Source organism: Melospiza melodia, chromosome 3, assembly GCF_035770615.1.
Source record: "Melospiza melodia melodia isolate bMelMel2 chromosome 3, bMelMel2.pri, whole genome shotgun sequence".
NCBI classification, from domain to species: Eukaryota; Metazoa; Chordata; class Aves; order Passeriformes; family Passerellidae; genus Melospiza; species Melospiza melodia.
This window is the reverse complement of record NC_086196.1, coordinates 70,726,550-70,754,450: the sequence shown is the minus strand read 5'-3', so window position 1 is coordinate 70,754,450 and position 27,901 is coordinate 70,726,550. Positions and strand designations below refer to the sequence as shown.

The 27,901-nt window shown below is 36.2% G+C and overlaps 1 protein-coding gene across 1 annotated transcript in view; it reads left to right on the top strand.

Annotated features, from left to right (window-relative positions):
* Nucleotides 1-27,901, top strand: part of USH2A (usherin) — a 374,541-nt gene that overhangs the window by 25,311 nt on the left and 321,329 nt on the right. The window contains 8 exon segments of the mRNA XM_063152181.1: nucleotides 5,885-6,020; nucleotides 7,212-7,275; nucleotides 9,614-9,908; nucleotides 11,176-11,360; nucleotides 14,440-14,661; nucleotides 15,975-16,068; nucleotides 23,062-23,257; nucleotides 24,034-24,164. Of these exon segments, the coding sequence (XP_063008251.1) occupies nucleotides 5,885-6,020; nucleotides 7,212-7,275; nucleotides 9,614-9,908; nucleotides 11,176-11,360; nucleotides 14,440-14,661; nucleotides 15,975-16,068; nucleotides 23,062-23,257; nucleotides 24,034-24,164 (1,323 nt within the window).

Below are 27,901 nucleotides of genomic sequence, written 5' to 3'. Positions count from 1 at the left end.
TTTTATTAAGTTTTAAATTTAACTTGCATTTGCAAACTAGCTAAATTTGCATCTCGAACTTAAAAATTTGCTTTAAAAAATTTTTAGTATACAGATACACGGTTTTTTGAATAATCTTGTTCATGTCAGTTATATATTGTATATCCCTGAACTGCTCCTTTTTAATCTTATTTGAAAACAGTGGTGTCCATTACATGTACTGGAATGTAGTAATTTTCTAGTATTGGGAGATGCATTTTTGGTCCTTGTTTGGCCTGTGTCAGTCAGTCCTGCCCCTCCATCTGAGACTTTGTGTGATGGTCTGAATAGCTGTAAGAGCTGAAGCTGCAGTTGAAGTGGTTGCCATCACTAAGTTGGCTGGAAAACGAAGTAGGCCAGGGTTGGTATCATTTGGCTTAAATGACTGGAAAAGATTTTTTTTCTATTGCTTTCATTTTTGGTGCCAGAGTTCTCTCTGTTGTGGAACTCCTCATTTATGGCCTGCAAATCTGGGAAGCAGTCCTTCTGTTCTATTAATCTGTCTTGCCAGACACTGTGATCTAGTTATTAGAACAAAAGATGATGAAAGGAAATGTTAGGATTAAAATGTATTTTATGGTTGCTAGAAGCTCTTATTAGTAAGGGTAAAAAGAATGTATATTCAACCAGTGGAGAAGATTAATGTTGTCTTGAAATAACTCCCTATAATTTACCTGTAATATTTTAATAAATTTTTCCCATGCCAATAAATATTGGAATAGGAAGGATAACATAAAGGATAAGGTTGTACTAACTGAAAAACAGGTGTCTTTGAAGCATACACTAATTACAAATTAAAATATTTGGAAATGAGGCTACTGCCTTGGTTGTGTGTCATTTAGTGCTGTAAAGCTTTGATCTCTGGTTAGTGATCTTTAGCTCTGCTGTGATACATTTAGGGATTCTTAGGGATTTTTTTAAAATCAACTATAAAGAATTCTTTTCTATATCTCTCCTTCCTATCTTATTTATTAGAAATCATTTTCCATGAGGTATATTGGTGGTATTAATATTAGGACCAACTTGTAATGGAAAAATCTTACTAATGCAAAAAGATCATAGTGTTCACTGAAAAAAGGTTCCGTTAACTTCATTTATTTTGGCTGAAATGGTGCAATTCAATTCCACAAGGAAGAGACTAAAATTGTCTCAGTTGCCTTTATATATATGTAAGAGGACATTTTGATGACAGGATGATTAATGCGTGTGAAGAAAAAGCGTATGTTGCTTAAGTGGGCCCGATATTACACATGTACATTTCAAGGTAATAAATGTGGGTGTTATTATGTGACAGCCAAAACTTTGTAGATTGTAGTCTCAGAACTCCCCCAAACTGGCTTCAGCTTCGAAAGTGTCATTGTAGTTCAAAAAAGTGGAGTCAGTATAACTGTGTCTTTTACTTGGTATCAAAATGTCTGTGTTGATAATGAGGAATATTAGGCTTTTTTTGTTTATTTGAAAAAAGCATATTGTTAATTTTTATTGTACTACTACATATTTTTACTCTATCTATTATACTCTTTACTTGTAACTGTTGGACTGTTTCTTTATTTATACATTATATGCATTATACCTATAAATATCAGTACAATAGAAGGCTTATATAAAAAAAAGAGAAAGAAAGAACCCATGGTATTCTTCAGTCAAGGAGCTTCTGCTTTTTGCCATAGTCTCTTAACCAGTGCAACTGCTCTGGAGTATTTGGTTGTGATGTTTCTTTTTTGCCACACAGATTACTGCAATGTAGTGGAAGTTAGCACTTCTGTTAGCACTTAATATGTGAAGATACTGGCTTTTGTTTGCATGACAGTTCTACTTGATCCAAACCAAGTGGCAAAATTCATGTTAAATTTCATTGTTGTGTTTTTGTGAGTAGGATCTGAAGAGCACAGATCTTTAGGTAAGAAAATAAAATTATAATAAATTTCCTGTACCTGTCTCATTAGCAGTAACATGGGCACAATCCTGTGCCATATATTATCTGGAATGACCCTTTCTTGAACAGGGAGGTTGTACCACATGATCCACTGTGGTACTTCCAACCTTACCCTGTCTGTGATTCTGCAGTACTGTGACCCATATGGCAGGGAAGCTTTCCTTGCTAGGAAGTGCTTTTGTTTGGTATTGCTGTCTCTGATGCACAGCTTGTTTGTGCTAGAGAGCTATAAGCTTAACTTGGGATGCACTGAAGGAATTTGCCTGTCAGCTCTTTGGCCCTGTACCTCTCATCTTTGAAACTCTTCCAGATCGCACCGAGAGTGCTATTAGAGGAAAGAGTATTGATATCTTTCACCACCTCAGTTCACCATCAAATGGATTTTCCATTGCTTGGAGTTGGTATTAGGTTCTATGTTGGCAGATGCTGATGTAGTTTCAGAGCAAATGGATCTTAGTAACTAATCCTTGCCACCTCCTTGAGAGGTGATTTGCTGTATCTGACAGATGGGGAAGCACAGGAGTGAGAGGTGGTTGTAGAGCTGGGATTAGAGTGCTGATGTCCCAGGCTTCTGGTCCTGTGCTCTGCACAACCACACAGCCAAGCTTTCCTACCCATCTCTTGTTACTCTCTTGGGGCGGATTGTTATTGAACATTATTAATAAGGACAACTGGGGAATAATCCTGTTGTCCTAGTCAGGAGAGAAAGTGTCTTTTAGTTCTGTGCTATTGTATGGAATTTAATGCTAACGGTCAGGAGACCTTAAATAACTACATCAAACAGCCCATTTGGTGCCAGCCTTTTCATATTTAGCTTAGTCTAAACTGACACCAAACTTTGAGACCTCCTCTCCTCCCACAGTGGAGAGCCACTGGGATTTTTTATACCACACATGGTTTCCCTCCTACATTTTCCTCCCATGTCAGATATTCATACCCCCTTTAATAACCAGCAGGGGGATCATTACATTGAGCTACTGCCAAATGCATAATGACTGCTGCCTTTGCCTTACACAGTCACTGCACTACTGATATCCAATTCAGCATTGTAAAGTGCTTAGGGCTACCTTGGGGATGTGCTATATTAAACCCAACTATTCTAAATCCTATTTAATACAAAGAGATTGGTGGTGGGGGAGGGGGGAGGGAGATTTAAAATTGTCATTAGTCACCTATTTTCAACAAGTAAAAATACCTGGTCACTTAGGGCCCAATTCTGTCACTCTTAAGTCATGAATGGACCCCCTGATTTTAGTATGGGGTGCATGGAGGTGAACACTCTGCTTGACACAGGGGGAGGCAGAATTAGGTCCTATAAAGCTGTGCCTGAGACAGTAAGTTTTCAAGAAGCTGATGGGGGTGAGCATGCCCATTTCTGAATTCCCCTTAGAAATGTTTTACAGTGGAAACAGGAAAGCGGGAACATGCTTCATATCTGACTAAAAATAAAGGTACTCTTAAACTTGTAAAAGGCAACATTTTTATTTGAATGATATGACAGAGCTGCCACAGGAGTGTTACCTGCTATAAAGAAAGCTTAAGAATTATTACCTTTATTAGACCAGTGACACTGAGCTTTAGCCATACATTTCTAACTTCTGTCCCTCTACAGAGACAATTTTCTTTTCTTAAATAAACTGTCATGCTAGTGTTAATATATTGTTGGCTCCCTCATACTCTGAGAATACTGCTGATATAAAACATGTATATGTTAGATTGGTAATAGTATCTTTAGTGTAGCTGACTAGAACAAATGTGTTTCCCTCATGGCTGTGCTAATGTGATAAAGGAAAATTGGCTGTTCATCAGCTTTTGGCTGGGTAAAGACAGTAGAGATGGAACCACATTCTTTTTTATGCATTAATACCACTGAGAACTTTTCACTAGTTATATTTCATGTGCAGGCATGTTGTGCAAAGATGTTGTAAAACATGAGATAATGCTACAAATAACAAAGTAGAAAAGCCTGTATCTTTTATGATGATAACAGTCAAACACCAAATGACAGTAACAGGCTGTAAAAAATGTGATGCAGAAAAAATGCAATGTAACCACAATATATACGTATACTTAGGCTCTTGCAAATAGGGCATCAGATGTTTAGAGGGCTTTGTATTAAAATTAAATAAAGAAATTGTTATATTTAGGTCATTGATGTGTCAACACAAAAAATAATTTAAAATGGAGAGATGTATTTTGAGCGGTGAAACTCATATGCAATAACTTTTTGAACAAATCTCAAGGCTTAGTAATTATGATAATAGCCTTCAAATTTCCATCAGTGGAAGGGCAATAAATATTCCTGTCTAAATTTGGGAAATATTGACTGAATCTGGAAATGGCAATAAAACTCAGCATACATGTTTATGTTTGAAAGTGCAGTTTAAGGAGGAAAAATTCATTTGTACAATCTTGTGTGAAGCCAAAAGAAAAAAAGCCAAACAAACCCCTCCATTTTATTTCATGTTTTCTTTCTTAAAATGCTGATAGGCTCATGTTGCTCAAGGCACAGATGCTGATCATCTGAGCTCAGATTTATAGATAATAGTGTCCATTTATCTTGGTCTGAAATTTGAAAGATTTTATTATCAGAGTAGTATTGTGTGTGCTTATATTGTGGTTTTCAAGCTGATATTTTGTTAACTGAAAAATAAGTTCTGTCTTTCCTTTTTTTGCAACAAATTATTCTGGCTTGTAAGCCTTCTGTGTCCTCACATAGGTATTGTTCTTATGGAAGCAGTAATTCCAGGTTTATTTTCTTTTGATTGGCATGACTGTCAAGATGGGCTAAAGCACTCTAGTTTTATTTGCCTTGATAGACTTGATTCACAAGGCATATGTACCTACAAAATTAAAATACTACTCTCTTAATTGGCAGCAGCAAAATGGTGTTTCAAAAGTTTAAAGCTACCAAGTTATCATGTGAAAAAAGCTTTATGAAAGCTAAACATTGCTAAAACCCAAGTAATTTAATTTTTTTTGCAAATAAACTTACTGAAATAAAAATTTTTGGTAAGTCCAACTTAGTTTCTATAATTAATTTCATTAATGGAAACCTGAATATAGCCATAATACTTTTGGTTTTCAGTTTGTGTGGGCCTGGATTTTTAAAATGAGAATACTGAATTTCATATAATGTAAGGCTGAGAAGTACTCCCATGTTATTAAACTTTTCCTAATTTTGGATAACCGAAGTCTGAGCATTTCTAATGCAAAAAAACCCTCAACTTTGTCAAAGCTCAGCATCTTGTGACTTTGTGGAGCTGGGAGAATGCCATAAAGAATTTCTATGAACGTTAGCTCAGATTTAAAATGAATTGGCAGGAAAGGGAGCACTTGCAGAAAACAGTGCCCTGGGGTGCTGGCTGAGTGCATATTCCTAGCCAAGGGTTCCCTGGATGAAAGGGAATTACCCAGTGGGTGTAAAGCAGATGTAGGCAGTTCCTATACCGTTCCCTTCAGCCCTTGTAGAAGAAGCATGCTAGGGAGGCATTTTGGGGGCTGTTGGAGGCCTGTGTTTGATTATCTTGAGCATGGTGTGCAGCCCCTTGAGGCCTGTTTGAAGTGATGTATGAGAAGAGCTGTGACAGCTGTAACATGTGCCCATGGCCCAAAGTGGTGGTGGAGCTGTAACCAGCCTTGTACCTTGTGAAAAACACCCACCCTTCTTTTCCTCCCTTCCCCTCCATCTCCACCAGATCCCTGTGCTGTAGTTCCTTCTTTAACCCCTGTAGAAATTTTATACCCTCTGCATCTGAGTGGTGATATGTTAATGAAAAAGAGGTAACTGCTTCAGTAGGCACCAAAAATAAAGACACACAACAAATGGCCTGAGGTAATGTTACCAGTTAATCAGCGATAGACAAAAAAATGTAGAGAAATTAAAGTGATTGCATGATAAAGCATGTGTTTGCCCCTTTGATTCTATAGGTGCATCACAGCCGAATTAGTTTCTTCTTGAATGGTTGGGAAGATGATAACACAGCTTTTGATTCAAGGACTCTTATGGGAACAATTATAGATACTGATGATGATGGTACTCTGCAAATTGGACAAAGCTTCACAGGTAAATCTTGTAGTACTTTAGTGGAATGCACTGGAATAATCAAAATATACATTATGTGGTTAAAAGAAGTGTGTGAGTAATTTAAGTTACATATATGGTGAGAAGTAATACCTTACTGTGGAAGAAAATTCGTATTTTTCAATTATCTTTCTCAAAAGATTGGCTTGAAGATAGAATAAATTATGATCATCTACCAAACATCTATGTATAGGAATAGATTAATGTTTGGTAGATGATAATAATTTATATGATGGGTTTTCCTGAATTCTCTAAAACATGTATGTAAAGTGACTTGTTCCACTAATTTCTGCCTGTAGTTTTTCTGAGTAAATATAGGGAATATATATTCTGTTTCAGAATGGAATTTTGCATGGCGACTAGACTACTCTCTCTGCAGAGTCAGGAAGAGAGCTGAAGGTTTCTGGCTGTCTGTGTTCTTCAATTTTATCAATACTCATGTAAACCATGGCAGAATGAGAATCTTTCAGCCTCTAGTAATGCCTGAAAGTTTTACTCTTCATCTACATGTAGAGTTTTATATGTTCTATTTCATGACATGATCATTGAAGAACAGTGGGGGATGTTTGGTTACTTTTCACTAATTCTTGGCTCTGTAGGTATAAGAACACTACTAACTATTGCTCTTCAGGAACATGCACAATTTGAAGTTGGTTCTAAAAATATGTCCCATAAACAGTTTTATTGTGGCTTTGGGCAAGAAAGTAGTCTGTTCCCCATTTCTTAAAGCTTGTATTTGGAAATGTACTTTGTTGTGATTTTGATTCTGAATGGTGGATAGCTAATAATCATGTAAAAGAAAGGAATCTTTTTAAATGCTTTTTATCTTTATTGTATAAATTGATAGGTACAGTTGTACCTACTGTATCTCTTCTCTAATTAGAGGTGGCACATGGACTGGCTCATTACTTCTGTCTAATGAGCCGGTCCCTGTGCCACCTCTCTAATCAGAAAAGAGATAGGTACAAAATGTTCTTATAAAGTTATTATAAATCATTCTTTTTATCAAAAAAATTAAGTCACTGCCCTCTATAGTTTTGTCCAGGCCCAAGATGGTTTCATTCAGGAGGGGTAATTGTGCAAGAGAGATTTCTGAGTGCTGAATTAAAGGTGCTCTCATGCAGTGCAAAGCTGCCTTCTGCTCAATAGATTATTTATAGTATATTTCCTTAGGTTTAGAGCAATTTGTTGGAAGAATGCAAGATTTTCGATTTTACTCAGTGGCACTTACAAACAGGTAAAGAACTTTTATTTTTGTAGCAAAATAAGAGTATGGTGAGAAAGAAGTGTAGATAACAATATGCTTATTTCCCAAAGTGTAGAGGTTTTCAGATGTTTCCTTTAGATAATTGCTTGTGACGATGTAGTTCCCTAAGCCTTATTTCAAAGATTACCTTTAATCTAAAAAATCTTGAGTTAAAATAAATTCAACAACTGAATGTGTTTTGCTTTTGAACTGTTGCTTAAATAGGCTTGATGTATGTAGTGGTGTGTGTAGTGTATATGTAGTGAAGCAAACACTGTAATAAATATGTGCTCTCCCTGTTATTGTTGTCCTTGCTACAACCTGACTTAGTATGTATTCTGCAGAGAGTAGATCCAGTTGCTAGATTTCAATGCTTATAAACTGTCTAGGTGTTACCTACTCATCGTAATTCTGTCATAATAGTGTGTGCTGATAAGCTTAGTCCTGGTGGATGAGACTTGATAAGCTTCCCCCGAGCTGTGTGTAAACAGTAGGGCAAGGAAGGGAGCTGCAGGGTCAAAACTGGACCACTCAGATGCCAGTCTGATGGGCAGGACAGCCATTCCTAGGATTGGCATGCTGGCTTTGTGGCTGGAAGGTTGGCTCCCCGTTCTTAGCTGTTGCTTTCCTCTGGTTTCACTTCCCCATGGTGTCCCTGTCAGGTAGTCTTGGTGCTCCCCTGCCCCCCACACACACCCCTGCCCTGAGGTGCCACTGTCCCTTGCTCTTCAGACGAAGTTGTCACCATAAGCCACTAATGACTTAGCTCCCTCAGCCCACAGAGCCCTGGGCAATTGCTTTGACTTCCTGTGTTCCTGAGGCCAAATTACTGTTGCCACTGCAATTTCTGTTGCCCTCCAGCCTCCCTTCCTAGCCCATTACACAGAGATGTTACCTTTGTTATCCAGCTCATGCTGGATTAATCCAGTCGTTTCAGGCTGGCCAGAAGTAGTCAGGTCCTGTTTGTCTGCTTGGTGCTTCCGGGGAGGCTGTGCACAATGACACTCAGAATTGCAGACCTTCAGGCTACTTAATGATAGTCTTTCAATAGGATGTAGAGCAGTTTCCTCAGAGCTCAGCTGTCTGCAGGACATTATGATGAACTGAGCTCCTGTGAATTGGAAGCATTAATGTGAATCTGAATTCCAAGTTTTATGAAAATCACGGTGGTTGTATTTCTCAGAGCAATGCTTGTCAAATCTTTTGAACTACAATTTAGGTCAGTAAAATGAATAAAGCTTAACAATTGAAAATTAAGGTATTTTACAGACTGTTTTTACCTACTGATGTCTTTCTAGATTTGATTTTATATCCACAAATAGCATGGTGCAAAATGTTTCTCTGGGATAAACTGGGAGGAAAAGTCTCTGGGAGGAAAAGTCTTGCCTGCATACCAATTAATTTAGGCTGTGGATATGTAAAAAGTTGTGTAACTCTGGGTTCTGTGAAAGCTGTAGTGGCAGCTATCAAGTATTTATTTGCTTAATAAGCACACAAAATTACGTTCTTACTGATCAAGTAGGAAAATGGGAAAAGTTACAAGGTTTAAATAAAAAAATTCAGTCTCTTCTAAACTCATAAAATCCTTCCTTTGTATCAGCAATGAGCAGATAAAGAACTGTTCATCTCATCCATGTATCTGCTTGCCTACCTACCTTTGTATTTATTGCAGATGCTGATGTCAGAGGGAACTGAAGTATCTCAATGATTTGACATGACTAGGTTGATTGCAGTTAAAAAAGGGACATCTTCATAAAAATTAACTAAAAGTGAAAATATTTCTATCCAGATTTCCTAAGGTACAATATGATATTGTTCAAGCTGGTCTTTTGGGAGGATTTGAGTGCAAACACTGAACTTCACTGTGGTTACAGGCAGTACATTGGCACTATGGTGTGTTTAAGAACAGAATCCAGACTGCTGATTGGAGTCAGACATGATGCTGCAATAAAATGTTAAGAATTTTTCTCCTTGCATCTATGGTGGGATTAATCTGTTTAGCTTTAGACCTCTTACCAAAGAATTTCTTTCCCTTGGTGTCTGAAGAACTCCATATGCTCTTCAGACACCAAGGGCAATGGAAGGAGCTCCAGGATGGTTCTTCACAGGTACTTTCTGAAGATGCCTACTGCTACCGTTGATGATGTAGAGACCTTGGGGGGAGCCTTCACTCCTATCTGAGTGCCCCATTCTTACGAGTTCACATCAGGAGTTTAGGGCTTCTGCTAAAATCTAACCTGAATTTTGTTTAATCTATGAACCTAGATGCACAAAGTGACATTTGTTCTTGTTGTCATGTATCTAATTACTATTCTCTATGCTGTGACAGAGACATTTTGGAAGTATTCTCTGGAAAATTCCCTCATCTTCATACGCAGTCTGAGTGCCGCTGTCCTGGAAGTCACCCCCGGGTACATCCTTTGATACAGAGGTACTGCATCCCTAATGGTGCAGATGATACCACTAATGACAGGGTGCTGAGGCTGGATGCAGAAGCCCACCCTCTCCACTACATCAATGATAATGACATTGGGACCACTTGGATTTCATCTGTGTTTGCTAATACTGCAGGTCTGGATCGTGGTGTTTCAATCACAATAGATTTACAAAATGGACAGTATCAGGTAATGGGAAGATGCCGTTTGCCATTTATTGAAACAAGACTAAGAAAAGATTTTTATAGATATCACGTTGCAATTTTGAGGATATTCAAACCTTATGCTTTAAAATGTTATCCTTAGAGGACCAGGAAGAAAGTTTCCTTTATTGGCATGTAACAGTGCAAAAGTCAACAAAATGCATTATGGTTCTCAGCATTCTCTTTTGATGTGCCTGTTTTAACCAGCAGTAATCTAGAGTAGAAACACAAGAGTTGATCCTGTGTGAAGGCACCAGTATTTGGAAACTGATTGTTGTCTCTTAACTCCACTTTTGTAAATTTCAACTTTTATTTTAATTTCTATTAAAACTTAAGGTGCTTGTTTTGTACCTGCTGGTAGAAAACTGACTGCAGATAAATGAAATTTAATGTATCAAATGCACATTGACATATTAGAGGGTGTTTCTGTTTGTAGATGTTCTGGAGGTGATAGATTATCCTCCCAAGGCATATGCAGGAGGAAAGAAGAAAATAAGCAGGTGTAGTTATTGAAGAGGCCATATTGCTCCTAAGCCTCCACTAGGCTCTTGAAGAATGTCAGGATGTCTTGGAAACAGGGACATATCAGAACAGGGGCTGCATTCACAGTAGGGAATTCACCAAATTTCTGTGTATTCTTTCTGGCCTATTCTTTTTTAATTATTGGTGAGTAGGGAAAGAATATGATGACAGGCTTTGGCTACGTATGTAAACATTTGTTGTTTAGTTAAAAGTGATTTTAAATGAATGTGAAACTCTTGACTTTTGCTTATTTGATACACACACTTCTGCTTAAGCAGTATGCTGAGGGAAGTGTTGTTTAAAACAAGGTATTTGATGAGATTCTGAGCTAAAAATATGTAGAATTAAAAAAAAAACTTACCTGCTGTCAGACAAACAACTTGTTGAATATTTGGCACCACAAAGTTACAACTTTAATTTTTACCAAAATAACATGGCTTTAACAAATTGTGTACCTGACTTTGTAGTGCATTTTCAGTCTTTGAAAAAAAAGTAAAGTTCTGATGCAGTAGTTCAGTAGTTGTCTGATAGTGTCTGAGAAATCAAAGAGCTTGTTCAACAAAAAAGATTCTCTCTGGCTTTAGTTAGGAATATGTGGGGTGAAATATGGCTACTTCTGTCTATGAGTGGTAAAGCAGACTGTATAGTTACAGTAAAAAAAAGGTTTACATTCTCATTGTTTTACAACTTAGCCATTAATATCAGTTCATAAATTTGTTGTCTTTTTGTAGGTATTCTATATTATACTGCAGTTCTTTAGCCCACACCCTGAAGCAATAAAAATTGAGAGGAAAAAAAGAGATGATCTAGAATGGGAAGACTGGCAATATTTTGCTAGAAATTGCAGTATTTTTGAAATGGAGAACAATGGATCTCTGGAAAAACCAGATTCTGTCAACTGTCTCCAGATGCATAGGTATGAGTGAGTATTATCTGCATAAAACAGATGGTTTGAACAGGTAACATCCTGACACGATTCACTGATATGTCCCAATGAGATAGAATCTTTTAATTTGGTACAGTCATTTGTTATGGATTGCTGAATATATCAAAGATCCTAAACATGACCTTTCAAATCAAAATTGCCAAAAAGTCTCCTGTAATTTTTATCAGATTTTAATAATTTATGAGTCTGAGTCAATTGATTCCTCTGTTATTTTTGAGGCAGAGTTTCAAAATGTTACTTGTTAGTTTTTTGATGGCTATTGTCAGTAGAATTGCAGAACACTGAGAGGATAAGTGGAGGAAGGTACTAATATAACATTGTTCTAAACAGTCTAGTAAATATGGAAGTTTACCTTCTGATCTCTGAGAGGGCAACTTGTTCTGAAGCTTAGGAAAGAGGCCAGACTGAAGTACAAAAGCCAGTCATTCAACCCTGCTAGTGTTATGCAATGCATGTAAAAAATGAGTTGAAAATGGTATCTTGAAGCTTTCTCATCTTTCTAAGCAAGAAGTGATATAAAACTCTGGGAGGAGAGGCAAGAAGGATTATTACCATTTAGAAATACATTGCAAGCCCTTTTACTTTCAATTAACATGTGAAAATTGAAAGCTGTATAATATATAAAATATACATTTACTATATATAGTGTATAATGTACATAATAGTTAATATGTTACCTTATCACACACACATACCTGTGCATGCACACATACATATATATAATTGAAATTTTGCCCCTGCATACATTCAACTGCATTATTTCTTGCCTGAGTTCAGATGCCAGTCAGTATTAGATTTGTTTAGTACTTGGCTGGAAATCAGTGAGAAAATACTTTTCCAGGTGCTGTAGGTACTTTGCCTTTTTTTTTTACCCCCACTTTTTCTACCTTTCTAAGACTTTTCAAGTGTCAGCATCTTTGTCTGTTCTCCAGGAGTTCAGTATTCTGAGGAGAGGAGCATAAGGTCATTTGAGTTACACCATTCTTCTGGAAAGAAATCTGAGCTTTATTGCTGATCTTTGAAGCAGAGGGTAGAGGAAAAGGGAAATATCTTAAGTAAGACAGATGTTTTTGGATAAATAAGGGAGGTGCAATACCTTTTTCAACCCCAAAATATGAATTTGTATAATTTTAAAAAAGAGCAGAGGAGTTAAATATGGACTGTTTCCATAAATAAATGGACTGTTTTCTAAGCAACACAGTTTCTCCCCTTCAATTAAAATGTAAATGATGATAGGAAATGATATGAATGAATAATTTTTGGGTACAGCTGATGTACAGAAAGCTTTAAGTGATAAGACATATATTGGTGAATATTCTGTGTGCTTAAAGAGGAGCTACTGTTGGAACAAAGCCCCAAATTTATGTCAGCAGTGTAACAGAGTTCCCTGGAGGATTTTATTGTAAAACAAAACTTGTTTCTCTCTCTTTGTTTCATACCCACAAACTTGTAGCTGCCAAGACATGTCCAGATTGTCTGTCCAGGATTTAGACACCAGTGTCCTTGTGTCCTAGTGGTCTATCTAGGATTCCCTGGATTTACATGGAAGACAAACGACCTTGGCTTTGAAATCCTTACCGTTACTTGATGGTTCTTGTTTTGGTGATCACATGCTAGTACTGAATGGACTCTCTTTTGTGTCCTTTAGGAAATGAAAGTGATTAAGGTTTTTGTTTCTCCATCCTGTACCACCTATGTAAGTTAGGAGTTGCTCACTGTCCTTTATCCCCCTATCAGAGGCTTGAATCTTTGCTTAGTCTGAATATTGGCTGCCCCTTATTTTAGAATCTCCTTTGTTTTCCTGAGAAACTGCATGTAGATGCCCTAAAATCTTGATGACCTGCTTATCTAGTTGCCATCAGCCTTACAATCTTTCTGCTGTTCCTTCTGATGCTTCCATACCAACATGGTGTTGTTTATCTGCCATTTGTACCTGTCTAAGCATTTCCATTACAGTTCTATACGACATGGAAAAAATATACTTTATTTAGTTTTCTGTGGAGGGAAAGAGAAGGCATAATCACCCAGAGAAACAGATATATTCCACTGAGATTTTTGTGAAGCACTGAACTGGATTAGGAACTCAGGAAATTCAAAGATCCTTCATGAAGACAGAAGAGCTTGGCTCAGCAGACCTAGCCTAACTAGAAATCTCATCTTTCAAAAACTGACATATTTTCAAGTGACATTTTTTGAGTGTTGCATGTCAGGTGCCAGGTGATTATGTGATAATGTAATATCTATTTTTAATGATCCCATGTAGGTGTGCAAATAAGCAGACTTTCTTTTCTCTTCCAGAGGCTAAACTCTGCCTAGTACACAGACCAGCATGACATAATTTGTACCAAGTTGTGCAAACGTGCACTTTGTATCTACTTGTTTACTCAGTTTTACTTGAATTCTCAGGACTGTCCTTCCCCTTCCTGGGCTCAAATATGTGGTTTTATTCTCAGTCTTACTGCTTTCCATCACATTATCTTGTCCTTCACTTGCTGGAAGGTAGCATGTGTTTCTAACCATATCATCAGAGGAGCTGATAATATGGTCCCGTGACTCTGGAATTCAAAATATAACAATTGTTTCTGTATGTTTTTTTAATGTGTTTAGCAGGTGTATTACTAACAACGTAAGCCTATTAATTATTTTGTTAGTCGACTGAATGTTTTCCTTATGTGGTTCAAGCCTAGTTCGTGTTTCTCAAGAAGAGTGTGTTAAATCTCTTGAAAATGTGTGCAGGTGACACTGTATCAATCACACTTTAATCATATTTTGAAGTTGCCTGGTAAAGGCTTTACTTTTAATTGGAAATTTTGGGTCTGGAGAAGAGCATGGTAGTTTAACCGACAAAACAGTCATATAGAGAACATTTCTTTTCCCCATCTTGAATTCTGGTGACTGGAAATCCACTGACATAAGAATTTTTACTCAGAAAGCATGAAACTACCATTTACAGTTGAGACCCTGTCTGAGAAACAGTATGTTAGGGGCTAGAATCTGTAAAATATGTAATATTTTGAGTTTAATTTGTTTTCCTCTCTATTTTAAACAGCTTTACACCGTATTCTCGTGGTAATCTAACTTTCAGTGTTCTTACTCCGGAACCAAATCACCGACCTGGTTACAATGATTTTTATAATACTCCATCTCTTCAAGAATTTGTGAAAGCTACACAAGTGAGGATTCATCTCCGTGGCCAGTATCACACTAGTGAACCTTGGGTAAATTTTAGGCATAGGTACTATGGAGTTAATGAAGTTACAGTCAGTGGAAGGTAAGTGTTATGTGATTCTTCCCACATCCAGCACTGTCTCTGACTGTTACTCTACATGGCATATAGGGACCTGCCTAAAATTCGATCTACTTGTTTTGCTTTTACATCTATGATTGAGAAAGGAATTTGGTCTGAAGCAGTATATCAAGTTGGAAATGACTGGTGTTCTGTTTTGTAAAACTGTTTCCTCACATTTTTTTTTACAATTAATTGTACTTATTACACAAATTTGTCAAAAGCAATCCTTTCCTTGGAATTACCAATGCCTCTAAGCAAAGGCTTATGTCTGAAACAATGGCTTGTGCTTTATTTCAGTTAGTCTTCCAAGCTATAGATTCCCAGACATGGCAATTTTAGCAGTCATGCAGAGCTCTTCCTTTGTTTTAGTTGGAGTTTTCCTTTCAAAATTGGGTAGCTGTCAGTAAAACTGTTGTACTATCTGTGACTGACAACTTTATTGTATATGATAAGTGTGCTGTCTTGTGAAGGGACTAATTATGCCCCGGAAATAATATGCAAATTTGGCAATGAAATAGTTTCCAAGAAGCATATGGTGCAGATTTGTAAGTATTCCTGAATATTGTTATTCCTGAAATTATATTGGTAGCTCTCATTTTGAGAGGAAGTGCCCTGTTAGAAGTCTTGTTTACTTTAAAATTTTCTATCTTATTAATATATTTTGATTATTGATTTAGATGTATTATGATAATGCATTTACTAAAACAGCTTTACATTGGTGATGATGTTACAGTAAGATAATTTCAGCTGTAGTTTGCAAAGCTGTGTCATGCCTCCAGAAGAGCAGCCTTGCAGGTAGAGTGGTATGGTTATTGACTATTAATTAAGACCCTATACAGATTTTATTTTAGTAAGAATTGGAAATTTTAATAGAGATAAAATGGGTTAAAATTCAGAATTATTCCTGATGTGGTTAAGATTTCTTGAAAAACTGGAGCCACACTGGAAGTTTTAATATTGATGAATAATTGTAATTTATTTAATAAAAACTTACATATCAATGTTACATACTGAAATACAGTTTTCATCACATATCATATAAGGCAAGAGTAGCTCTACTACATGCTGGTTTTTACTTTCTTCAAAAGCAATTGTTGATGCTTAAAAATATATTGAGTGAAGTAATCTTTTGTAGTTTACTGCACCTAAGAACATTCTCTTCAGTGACATTTATTTGTTCTTCATAAAGAACCAGGCTATGCAATACACAAAATTGACTTTGTGACTGTGTAGTATGTTTTTGCACAGATGTGTTTTCACGTTCTAACTTTTGACACCGCCTATTGTTCTTTCAGGTGTAATTGCCATGGCCATGCTGATGATTGTGACACAGCTGTGAAACCATACAGGTGTCTGTGTGTCAAGGAAAGCTATACAGAAGGAAATAATGTGAGTCTCATCTTCGTCTGTCTGTGCCACCTCTGAACAGCCTCAGCACTGGGATTTCAGACCTGGGAAAGAGTGTGTGTTAGTATGAGTGTGTTAGTGTATGTGTGTGTTAGTGTAGGCCTGTCTTTCAGAGGGAAACTTTCTGTGGCAGATTCATATCAATTAAGGAAAAAGATGTATTCCACTCTCCACCCTCACCAAAAGCCATTCCGTCGCAGACCATCAGGAGTGTTGTCTTCAGGGATTTGACTTTTTATTAGAGATTATACCACTTTCAAACATGAGGTGCAAACCTGAGATTAGACTGTGAGCGTCTAATAAAGATTGTCTCTGCCTGCTGTAGCAAGTAGCAAGAGTCCTGTAGGGTGAAGGTACTATCCATAGTAATTTTAGTCTGCTCCTGTGGACTCCAGACCCATTCAACAGGTGGGATGCAGTAAGCAAAGCCCTGGAGTTCAGCTTTCGATTTAGTTTCGTTTGAAAGGAAACAAAGAGTTCAAGTGGTCAATAATGCAATCCAAAGCACTACAAATGCAAAATTGTAATTTTCATTTGTAATTCTAACAGTTTTATAATTCTTGGCCATGGAAGAACCAAAGTGGATTTGATTACTGTAAGTCATAGTATTCTAGATAAATATGTGGAGGAGAGCTCAATGGTACCACTTCTTAGAAGCTGTTTGCATACAACTTCACAAAAGCAGAACTGTGATGTATGAGTAAAAAAAAAACTTGCTCAAAGAAAAGATTCCCTAGATTAATTATTTATCTCAAAGGAAAAAAAAAGGAAAAAAAGTTGAGGTTAAGAAAAAATGAGCTACATCAAAGGAATGAATCCCTCAATCTCACTACGTGTTAGATTTCCATTGTGAGAACATGATGTACTCCTTGCTACATTTATGCCTTTTGGAAGTAGCCTTTCTAAAAATTAAGAAGGGGTTATGTGGAGTAGCAACAGCAGTAGCAACGGGGAGACTAATCACACATCAAAAAAGCCCCAAGCAGTCTGTGCTTGCAGGAGCAGAGTGAGGAGAGGTAACCTCAGAGCATTTGATACTGTGCTCATGATTGTGTGAAAGATTCTTGTAAAATTTCATAGGGGTTTTAAGTTTTCCCATTTCTTAAGCAGAAGTGTAGGATATCCAGTCTAAATGGGACTTGAACCGAAATTGCAAGTTTTTAGATGGGTCAAATCAGAAAAAAAAATTCAAGCTGACAATGTCCCTTTAATTAGAACACACATTGTGAAATGTTACTTTGTAAGGATTAATTATAAATATTTAATAAGAACTGGAAGTTCACCAAGCACTCTTGCAAGACTTATGCTACCTTGTGAAAACAAACCAAATACATTTTAATGATGTATCTGCCTTATCAGATATTTCTTGTCAATGTTAATGGGTTGTTCCACTGGGTGTCACATCTTTGATTTGGCATATATGCGTTGTAACTATAATTGAAGTGCTTGAATTAACTGTATTAATTCAGAGTACAATAAGGATGTTGTTTAATTATTTTTCTCATTCTTTAATAACCATCTCAGTATCTATTAAACATGAAATAAAATAGCAGTAGTAATAAAATAGAATTAGTATTTTGAAATATATCACTAACTACTTTGAATTTTATCAAAGATTTATATGGAATCCAAACAGCCTAAAGATTTTAATATTTTTCTTTTTCTTCTCTTTTCTTTTTTTCTTTTTTTGGTAAGGCTAACACTTAAAACAAAAGTCCATCCTGATTTTTGATTGTCACTGGCAATGATAAAACTCTGTCTGATAGATTTACACCTGTTTCTTTAGCTCCCATCATAGTGAATTAGGAACTGTAAAAATAAATTCATTTATTTATATATTTTTTGGTTTAAGTAAGCATTTGGTGAAGCAAATTTCCAAATACAACTTTTTTGGTAGAGAAAAAGAAAATATTTTTGAGAAGAAATAGCACTATTGGCAAGCAGGTTTTTTTTTTAACTGAAGTTTTGTATTAGCAAAGTAAGTCGCCACAACTGAGGGGCTATAAGAAAATTTTTGGCTTTAGGATGGATTTGTTCAATGTCTTTTACTAGAAATCAGAGATCATTGAAAAGCTTTTTACATATGGCAGAGTATGTCCTTGTCAGATTTACACTTAATACAACTAAAATTACTGTCTTGAATTTATCTGGCATTTACATCTGGCTAGCTGTTGGGCAGCAAAGCAATACCAGAAATGAAAAATCTGCGTAAGTATTACAAATAGAAATCTTAGTTTAGGTATTTGCATCACTATATTATGAAATCTGAAATACCAACTGGATTTTTTTTTCTTGAGTTCCGTTTTGGTAAGAATCATGTTGAAATATGTTCCTATGAAATCTGAGATGATGAGAAGAAGGGGTTGCTTAAGAATGATTTGTGAATTTTGAGGGGCCAGGTTATGAAAAAAGAGGAAATTAATCCTCACTAAGCTTGTATCTCATTTTCTGAAAAAAATGTTCAGCTTCTTCATTAACACATTGTTCTCTGAATGCCTTGGGTCCAGCTTTGGAAGACAGCTCTTCCTTTTACAAATGGAAACTGAGGGGCTGAGAGTGGAGTCCAGATTTTGGTAATGTTTGTATGCAAAGATTAGCTTTTAGACTTGAGGAAAGGTATGTTCAAAAACTTCCCAAGCTGTGACATGATGAGCTGGAAACAGCTCTTGAAAGAACAAGAGAGTCAAGCAAGGTTGGCCTTACATTGCAACGTCAGGGCCTCTTTTAAATCAACTGTATGGAACTTAATAGAGAAAGGTAATGGCAAAATATATAGCAATAAGTATAGAAATCATAATAGAAAAGAAAATTTAAAATAAATAAAGCCACTCTGAGAAATGCTTGAGAAGATATGAATGGAAGTGAGAGAATGACTGGATGCAGTAAAGGTTTCAGGTCTTCAGAGTTTTCCATAATGGTTTGAAACATCTGAGGTCTGAGAAGTGGATATGGCATATGTTGTTTTATCGAGAATTGAATAAGTAAGATGTTTCATATTGTTACAGAAGAATCTATGTAAACCTTAGTTAAAGGTCAGTCTATATCATGTTAGATGTTGGAATTAATCATAAATAGTACATGAGGAGCTGTAAATATTAACTACAGTAGACTCAATAACAGAGTTCTCACTTGCAGAAACAAGTAGGCCAGCAAAAAATGCAATTTTTGGTACACGGAGCTTTGGGATGGAACCCCATAAGACACCTTTCATTTCTATTCTGTCTTCTTTGGTCTCTTGGAGTCACTTAGTGACTTAGTGTTCCAATTTTGGCTGTGTGTTTTTTTTTTGTTTTTTTGGTTTTTTTTTCTTTCTCTAGTAAAACCTGGCTTTTAAGTTTAAAAGCTCTTTGATCACTGGGGAGTTGACAAGAGACAGATGTAGTTCATGTGTTGTCTTGGTAGATATTCAGATGCTGAGGTGAGGGTGCTGGTGAAAGCCAGGAGGAAATCAAAACTGTCTTTAGAGCATGGCAAAGCTATCTGGAATAGATATTCCCTAGAAGCCATATTTATTTGGCTAAGGAAATGAAATGGAGTGAGAGCATGGTGGATGGATACAGAAGAGGATCTTGTAGGAAGGAAAGAATTGTATATGATTAATTATCCCATTACAGTCAACACTTAGAGGGCAGCATAAATAAACATGGATGCTATACATAATAGAGCTTTTCAAAGACAAGTCAGCATTTCAAAATGCCTGAGAAGGTGGCATTCTAGCCTCAGTGTCACTTTACCAGATTTTTAAATTGTGTACTTTTGATAACGTGCATTTCAGAAGCATGTGTATAAGTACTGTAGGTGTGTATGTACACTGTTTATTGCAACTGAGCTTTCAGAGTGGGCTGTAAACTCCTACATAGGTTACAAAAAGGAAGAATAGGAATTAATTCCACATAAAATCATATATATATAAAAGAATGCCACTGAGAGGCAAGCAGCAGGATATTTAAAAAGTGTTGGAATAAAAGGTTCTAGTTAATGATGACTTATTGCAAGTTTTAAAGTATTTTTACTGTTGCTGTCTGAAGTATTTCTTTGGATATTTGTTAACTGTTTCTTCAGAGATACTGTCCACAAAATTCTTAGGGCCTGAAAATGAACTTGGTATATAAAGGCTTAGGCTCAAGTCACTGGTGGTACCATAAGTATACTTTAAGTGATATTTTTTTCCATTTTTGACACTAGTTATATACAGGATTCTCTGTTGTAAATTTTAGCATAATGGTTATTTTTCTTCTTCCAGTATAATTATTAAGAGAGAAAAAAACAGTGCTTATAGGAGTGTACTTTTAAAATTCTAATAATAATTTTAGTAAAAAAACACATCTTAAATGCATTGTTGGAAATCAGTTTTTAATCATAGTTTCAGACTAATGAATTGGGCCAAATTAGGCTTGGTATTTTGGCCACCTGGCTCCATGTTATGTTTTCTCAGTAAACTTTTCACAGATGGTGAGAAGTTCAGATACTATATATAAGAAGGTGTGCTTATTATTGGCCATAAGGAAAACCATATATTTAAGATGTTTTCTGAAGAGCCTAGATGTAACTGAGAACAAGGACATCTGCATGTTTCTGTGTGTTACAATTACAGAGGAATGTTGGTTTTGTTAAGCATTAACATCTTCTGTAAATCTACTGCTAAACCTTGCCATGGGCTTCTTGGAAATGTACTTTTTCATTTTCCATGTGGTAGCCAAGAACCAAACCCTAAATCTCTTGATTTGCAATTCTCAACTACTATGTTTGGGATAAATGCAGAGTTGAGATTTGGTGAATGAAGATCTGAAGATGGCAACATGTACATCATAATGCTACCAAACATGAAAGTTAAGCCCTGGAGGTCTGGAAGTTAAATGCAATTCTTAACCTAATAAAGGTGTGACAAACAGCAGGGTGATGTGGGGGTACAGCCCATTTTTATTGCATGCAGGTGTGACAACTACTAGAAAAACAAATATTTCACACTCATTGCCAACTTCTGAATGACTGCTTTTTTGCCAAGGAGGTTGTAGAGGGGGCAAGTCAATCTCTTCTCCCAAGTAACAAGTGAAGAACAAGAGGAAAGAATCTCAAATTGGGCTAGAGAAGGTTTAGATTGGATATTACAAAGAATTTCTTCAGTTGAAAGGGTTGCCAGGGATTGGAACAGGCTACCCAGGGAAAGTGATGGAATCACTGTCCCTGGAAATCTTTAAAAGTGTGTAGATGTGGCTTTCAGGGATGTGGTTTAGTGGTGAGCCTGGCAGTGTTGGGTTTATAGTTGAACTTGATGATCTTTTCCAAGAGATTCTTTCCAAACCTAGTAATTCTATGATTTTTAAAAGTTTTGTCAAAGCTTTAAAAGTCACACAACAAGAGATGTTTCAAAGAGGCTTCTTGCTATGTAATCAGATGCCATCTTTTTCTCATACTCCTTCATGCCTGTGTGTCATTTAACAATAGGTGCAAGCACAGGTGTGCATAAGTAACTGATCCAAGATTAAATCTGAAATGAGATGATGAATGCTTTCAGCTGCTGTATGGCTGGCCATGCACAAATGGAAACTCAGGGCTGGCAGGTTGATAGCTATTCCTGCACTGTTTTCCTTTCAAGGAGGACATATTTCCATGGGCATGCTGGGAGGAGGGAGCTGCGGGAGCTGGATAGCTTGGCTGGTAGCTTGTTTCTTTGTTGTGCTTCCCAAGTTGTGCCATGCCTGAATGAACCCTCTTGTCTTGTGTTGCTGGGTGCTGTGTAATGCTGATTTTTCTCAATGAGGAGAGAGAGGGGACGTGGATGTAACTGAGGGAAGGACTTGAATAGTGTAGAGCTGTGTAACTTGTGAACAGTTATGGTCAAGGTGTTGCCCTTAGTGCACTTGAAGTGAGATAATCACAGTTAGGCACCAGTTGCTCTGATAAACAAAGGCTTGAGTTCAAGATCTCAAGTGAAACCCTGCTAATTTTCATACTGAAAACTCCTTTTGTCTCTCACTGTGGTGATACTGTGTGGTTTTGGTTTGTTTTTAACAGATTAGAAAAAGGTGCAGTTATTATTGCAATCTTATTGCTTACTTTTTATTTAGTATTCAAATGAAATTTCAATAGATAAATTCTTGTAATTTCATTTTCTCTCCCAAGTGTCTTTTGTTATCGTTTGTCACTGGTCTGCAATTGTTGGACTATCTTAAGCTTATGGTTTTTAATTCAGATTGTTTTACACACAAATGATGCTTTTCCAGCACCAGCTGTGAGTGAAACAGTTTAGATACTTAATGCAATTTCCTAGTTTTCAGTGTATAGGTGATACAGACATACTAAAAAGTAAAAAATATTTATAATATTATTTGGAATAACAGCCCTAAAGAAAGATGAGCATGCTTCTCAAGATTAAGAAGGAAGTTACCCGAAAAAGAAAATAGTTGCCCAAATATGTAACAGAAGTAACTTATTTTGAAGCATTTAAATTCCTTCTGAAAGACAGAAATTATGATTGCAATATATTTTGTTTCTTTTGTTTCCCTCTCAAGGTCAAATAATAGTAGTAGAAACTAGAGTTATTACAATGTTAGAAACTTAAAGAACAGTCATTGTTTAAAATGCATCCAAATGTATGGATTAAGTGAATGTCTTCTGTGCCATAAACATACCAAGCACCGTTTTGCACCTTTAAAGGTTCAAGTAAATTGGAATCTCAGTACATTAGCCTGTGTTGAGTATCTAAATTCTTAAAATGTTGTTCTTCTGCTCACTTTCCTTGGTACTCTGTTTTTAAAATTACTTGAAATGTTAAAATAATAATTAAAATGTTTGGTTTGTTATTTCCCTTTGTGCTTTTTCACTTTTTTTCCAAGCAAAATATTTTTAACATTTAAACTGGGGAAAACACATAGACAAAAATATGAACATGGAGATTGTATTAGTAAACTTGTGAGGTGAAGAAATATTCATGTCTGAGAAGCAGCATTTTCTTTTCCTTCTGATTCATTTCAGTGTGATCGCTGTTTGCCACTGTACAATGACAAGCCTTTCCGTCCAGGTGACCAAGTCCATGCCTATAATTGCAAACCATGTCAGTGTTATGGCCATGCAGAAAGCTGCCACTATGACTTAGCAATGGATCCTTTTCCTCAGGAGCACCACCGAGGCGGTGGTGGAGTTTGTGATAACTGTCAGCACAGCACAGCTGGTAAGTCAAAGAGAATGGACTGTTTATTTTGCTGCTCCTTTTTGACTAAATCTTGTGTCAGCTGAAATTAGTAATGCTCTATGGCTGACAGTCCAATAAATACTCATGTATATGTATTTTTAAACCACTCAGATAGTGCAGTAACAACAGTGGTGTCAACTCTTAAGCCATGGGAAAATACTGTAAAATTGAATCCAATCTTGTATAAAAACTTTAATGCAAAACACATTCAAATAAATAATTAAAATATATGGTTTCAAGGCTATTCCCATTACATGTGCTAGAGTATTTAAATTCAAAATATAATTTTATTAGACCGGTTTAACAGACAATATCTAAAAAGGTTGTCAAATTTCTCTCTAATGTCACTTTCTTGCTTATTGAATAAATCTCTTTATTCAATGTTGGTAGTACATTTGAATACTTTAAAAATTCTCTTCTATTTCAGTTTTCTTGGCTTTATCTAGTAAAGATAAAGAAAAGTTTCAGGTTCAATTTTTCAAAAAAAAATGTATAGGCATTTGCATGGCACAGCTTTTATATAAGTGTGGTATTATATAACAGATGGAAGTTTAATGGAGTAAAACATAGTTTGTAACAGGTTCATTGTTTCATATGCTCTGGATCACTAAATTGGCAGGTAGAGATGAAAGGTGCATTAAAATGGACGTCCTGAAAATTATAGAATTCTCTCAAAGGAATAGTCTTTAATTTTGAATTATACAGCTAATTTTAATGAATTGGAAGCCATAATGCATAACCTTTCTTTCATGCAGGAAGGAACTGTGAGCTGTGCAAGGATTTCCATTACAGACAAGCAGGTGCAGATCTTTCAGCCACTGACATTTGCAAACCCTGCGACTGTAATGCAACAGGCACCAAAAATAAGAGCCTCCTGTGTGATAATGTAAGTAGCCTTAATAGAGAAAAGGGAGAAAATGTTTTAATCAGCTGGGTAGACAGGCATAAAATTTTACAAAGTATTTTCAGATGGTAACTAGTCTATACTAAAAAAATACTGAAGTCCAGCCTTTTCAAAATGATAATTGACTTACACCAGACATTTGAAAGCTGAGAGAACAAAGAGGAATTTGAGATGTACTGCCGAAGACTTACTCATCTAGATCAAAAACAGACATAAAAAATATTGTATGAATAGTAGTTTTGGGAGGCTACCTCTGCACTCAGTAATGTTGAAACATCTAGGTTTTGAGTGTTTTTGAAGGTCTTGGTACTGTCTTAAAGTTTCTGAAAGGTTTTGAAAATTCAGGCAATAAGCTGAGCCTGAAATGGAACTAAAATTAATCTACTTTTCCCTATAATAAGACAAGGATTAATCTCCCTTTTAATTTATGAAGTCCATTAAAAATAAAAGAAACCCACAAAGTGATGCTGAGAAGAGAACACCGTCAGCTCGTCAGCTATGCTTTTAAAGTCAATGGACCTCATTGTCATGCAAGCTGTCTAGTCCAATAATAAATCTATCTGTAACTTTTAAAACATGCATGTTGGAAAAAAACCCAGGAAAAGTGTTTAAAATCTTGAAGTATGTACTAAAGGTATAGTGTGGTTTGTGTTCTATTCACACGTGTCCTGTCCATTGCCAAAATGTAAATTTTGTTAGGAACAGGGAAGAAGTAATTGTTTTGAAATTTATTGTAAAGGTAGATCTTATTCTGTGGGTAAATGTGATAGAACTTCTTCAGCTTGTTGCCCCTTTTCCTATCTCTTCTTTTTCCCACACTTCTATTTATAAAGTAATCTCTGGCTTTTTTCATCGTATGTCTCTTGTCACTGAATTTTATTTAACAGTGAACTCTTGTGGATCCTATTGTATTTTCATCCTCAGTTACCATCATAGTTGTACAGATATGTGCTCAGTTTGGCTCAGTACACCTCAGAACTCATACATTGGTACATATTCTGTATGAAACGCAAATAGAGCAAAATACGTTTTTTAAAATAGTGTGCTGTATTATAAATTATTTTATAATTTTCAGTCTTCTGAAGTAACACACTCTGCGAGTAACACAGAAGTGGGGGGGGGGAAAGCTTGCAAAACACAGGTATCATGTTAGAATTATTTTTTCGAGACAGAGGAGGAATGAAAGCAAATGTTAATTTATGTATCCAGGGTTTGTGGTGAAATGTTAACCTAAATCAGCTTTAACTGTGATTAATAATCAGAGCAACAATAGTTTACAGAAATCAGTGCTTTATACTTACATATACAAGAATGTTGATGATGCCTGACTATGAAAGTATGAATGGGGAGATAAAATGGGAAAAATGGGGGAGACTGTATTGCTCAATAAAGCATCAATTGCTGCAGTAGAAGCAGAGCAGGGAGAAATGATTGAGAGGCATTAAAGAATAGATTAATAAGGCTGGGGACTAAAGGCTGAAATGAATTACATGAAATAGGAAGGCATCATTGGAGGAAGTGTTTCCAAATTTGACCTGTGGAAGATGGAATCATAAGGTATAAGGACCCTACTCATGAAAATTAATTGTCACATCACACTGATAATTTTCAAGGAAATTTGCCAAAAATGGGGCAGAATACACTTTTACTGCATAAATCATCACTTTCTTCAGATCATCAACATTTTTTTCTTTTTGCAAAGTGCCACTTTAGTCACTAAGTTCCCAGAGGTACAGCGTTCCAAAATTAATCCCTTGAATCACAAAACAGTCTCATCTATTGAATCACACAGAAAGAACATTCACTCAGCAAATGAAGTATTATTCATGCTGATACTTTGCAAGATGTGTAGAAGAGCTGACTGCAACACAGTTGCTCCCATCTCAGTTCTTTGGACTGATCATGAAAACTTTATGCCTCTTCTGTTACCTATGCACTCTGCCCTTGGTGAGAAATGCATGTCAGTATAGAGAATTTCTCCCTTGCAGCATTTCTCACTTTTCATACCTCCAAAGATCACGTCCACTTACAGACCCGGGTAGACTTTGTATTTTAAAATACAGGCTTTGTATTTTAAAGTGCGAACTATCATAGTAAAACTTCAAAATTGTGACTTTATGGCTTACTGTAATGGGTGGAATTTGAAGAGTGGTGTAGCAGTGCACCCACAAGCAGTTTGTTAGGTGTTTTTGCAGAGTGAGATTTTCCTTTGAGACTGGTGAGTACAAGTGAGAATTGCTGCAGCCTGATAAAATTTCTCCACTTCTGTGCTGGTTATTGATGTTTAGTCATTGTAGAAAAGATGGTTACATTGTCTTTGTGAGCATTTTTCATGAAATATTTCAAACAATCAGAAAGTCCAGATGAACTGTTAGAGGTGCTTGAGCCTTAGGAGAGTGAAAGAATTGGCTGCCTTCCTCCTTTATCCCTAACAATTCACACTTGAGAAAGTTCTACCAGAATACTGCTGACGTGATCATTCTTGTTCTAGTTGGAGATTAATATTTTCTGGCTCTCATACCAAAATCCTTTACTCATTTTCCTGTACTGCTTTTTACCCAGACTTCTCTACAAATGCTTACGTATGCTATCAAGCGTGGCAGCTTGTGGTCCTTTTGTGATTCTGTTATAGTATGTCATACATAATGCTGGGGGAAACAAGTACTCTTTTCCTGGGCATTTCTTTTTAGAGAAGCCTGAAAGGGCTGCTATTGCCTTTACCTAGTCTCTGGAAGTAACATTCTGGTCTCAGTGAATCTAGTTACCTTTAGTTATCTCACTCAGCTTTTCCTGATTTTTAAAAAATTACCCTTAACATCCAAATAAATATGTATCATGTACTTGTTGTTGTGAGGAAATTGTATTTTACTGCAGAGGGTATTGTTTCGAGTTGTAAAGACTTGATTTTCTTCTGTCAGGGTGGCTGCTGTATTGTCTCATTTTACAGTAAAACTCTAAGGCAAGAAAATGAACAAAAAAAAAATGTTACTGTTTTCTCTGAAGAGTCACATGAAAGCATATTTCAGTACTTCTGAGTAACTGTCTGAACAGACTTCATATTTCACCTTGCTGCACACTCACTAAATACTGTTTTTAAAATTTTATATATATATATATATATATGCACAAAATGAATATAGTATTTCTGTTTCTATTTTCACTTCTGAGTTAATTCTTTTATCTAAAACTAGGATGAGCCTTCCCATCTTTATTTATATATCTACATGGATTTCAACTTGTTTATTGTGATTGACAATAAATAAATAAATGGAATATGTGTTGCAAGGGAAAGAACACAGGTTAAAGCAGTTCATTAAGGGGATTTCAGTCAACAGATTTACCAAAGAGAATAAGGAATGTAAAGAAGCAAAGGTGTCAATGAAAAATATTGTGTGTAAAGGAGTCCATAAAAAGTCAGGTTATCAAATGCTGTGTATTCTGAATCTGGGTTTCCCTTAATGGGAGGCCTTTAACCTTATTGCTAAAATGAGGAGAAATTAGCTTTTTTATGTTCAGTAATCCTATGGCTTTATTTTGGATGGATTTTAGAATGTGGAAATGCTGGTTTTCAGCGAGAGTTTATTTGTGGGATTTGGTCCCCTCCCACCCCATGGAGTGTTGTGGGCAGAGGGTAAATGCCTCATTTTATGTTTTGTGCAAAAGTAGTAGAAAGCTACTGACTTTTGAAAGTCATCATATGTGATGACAAGAAGAGATAT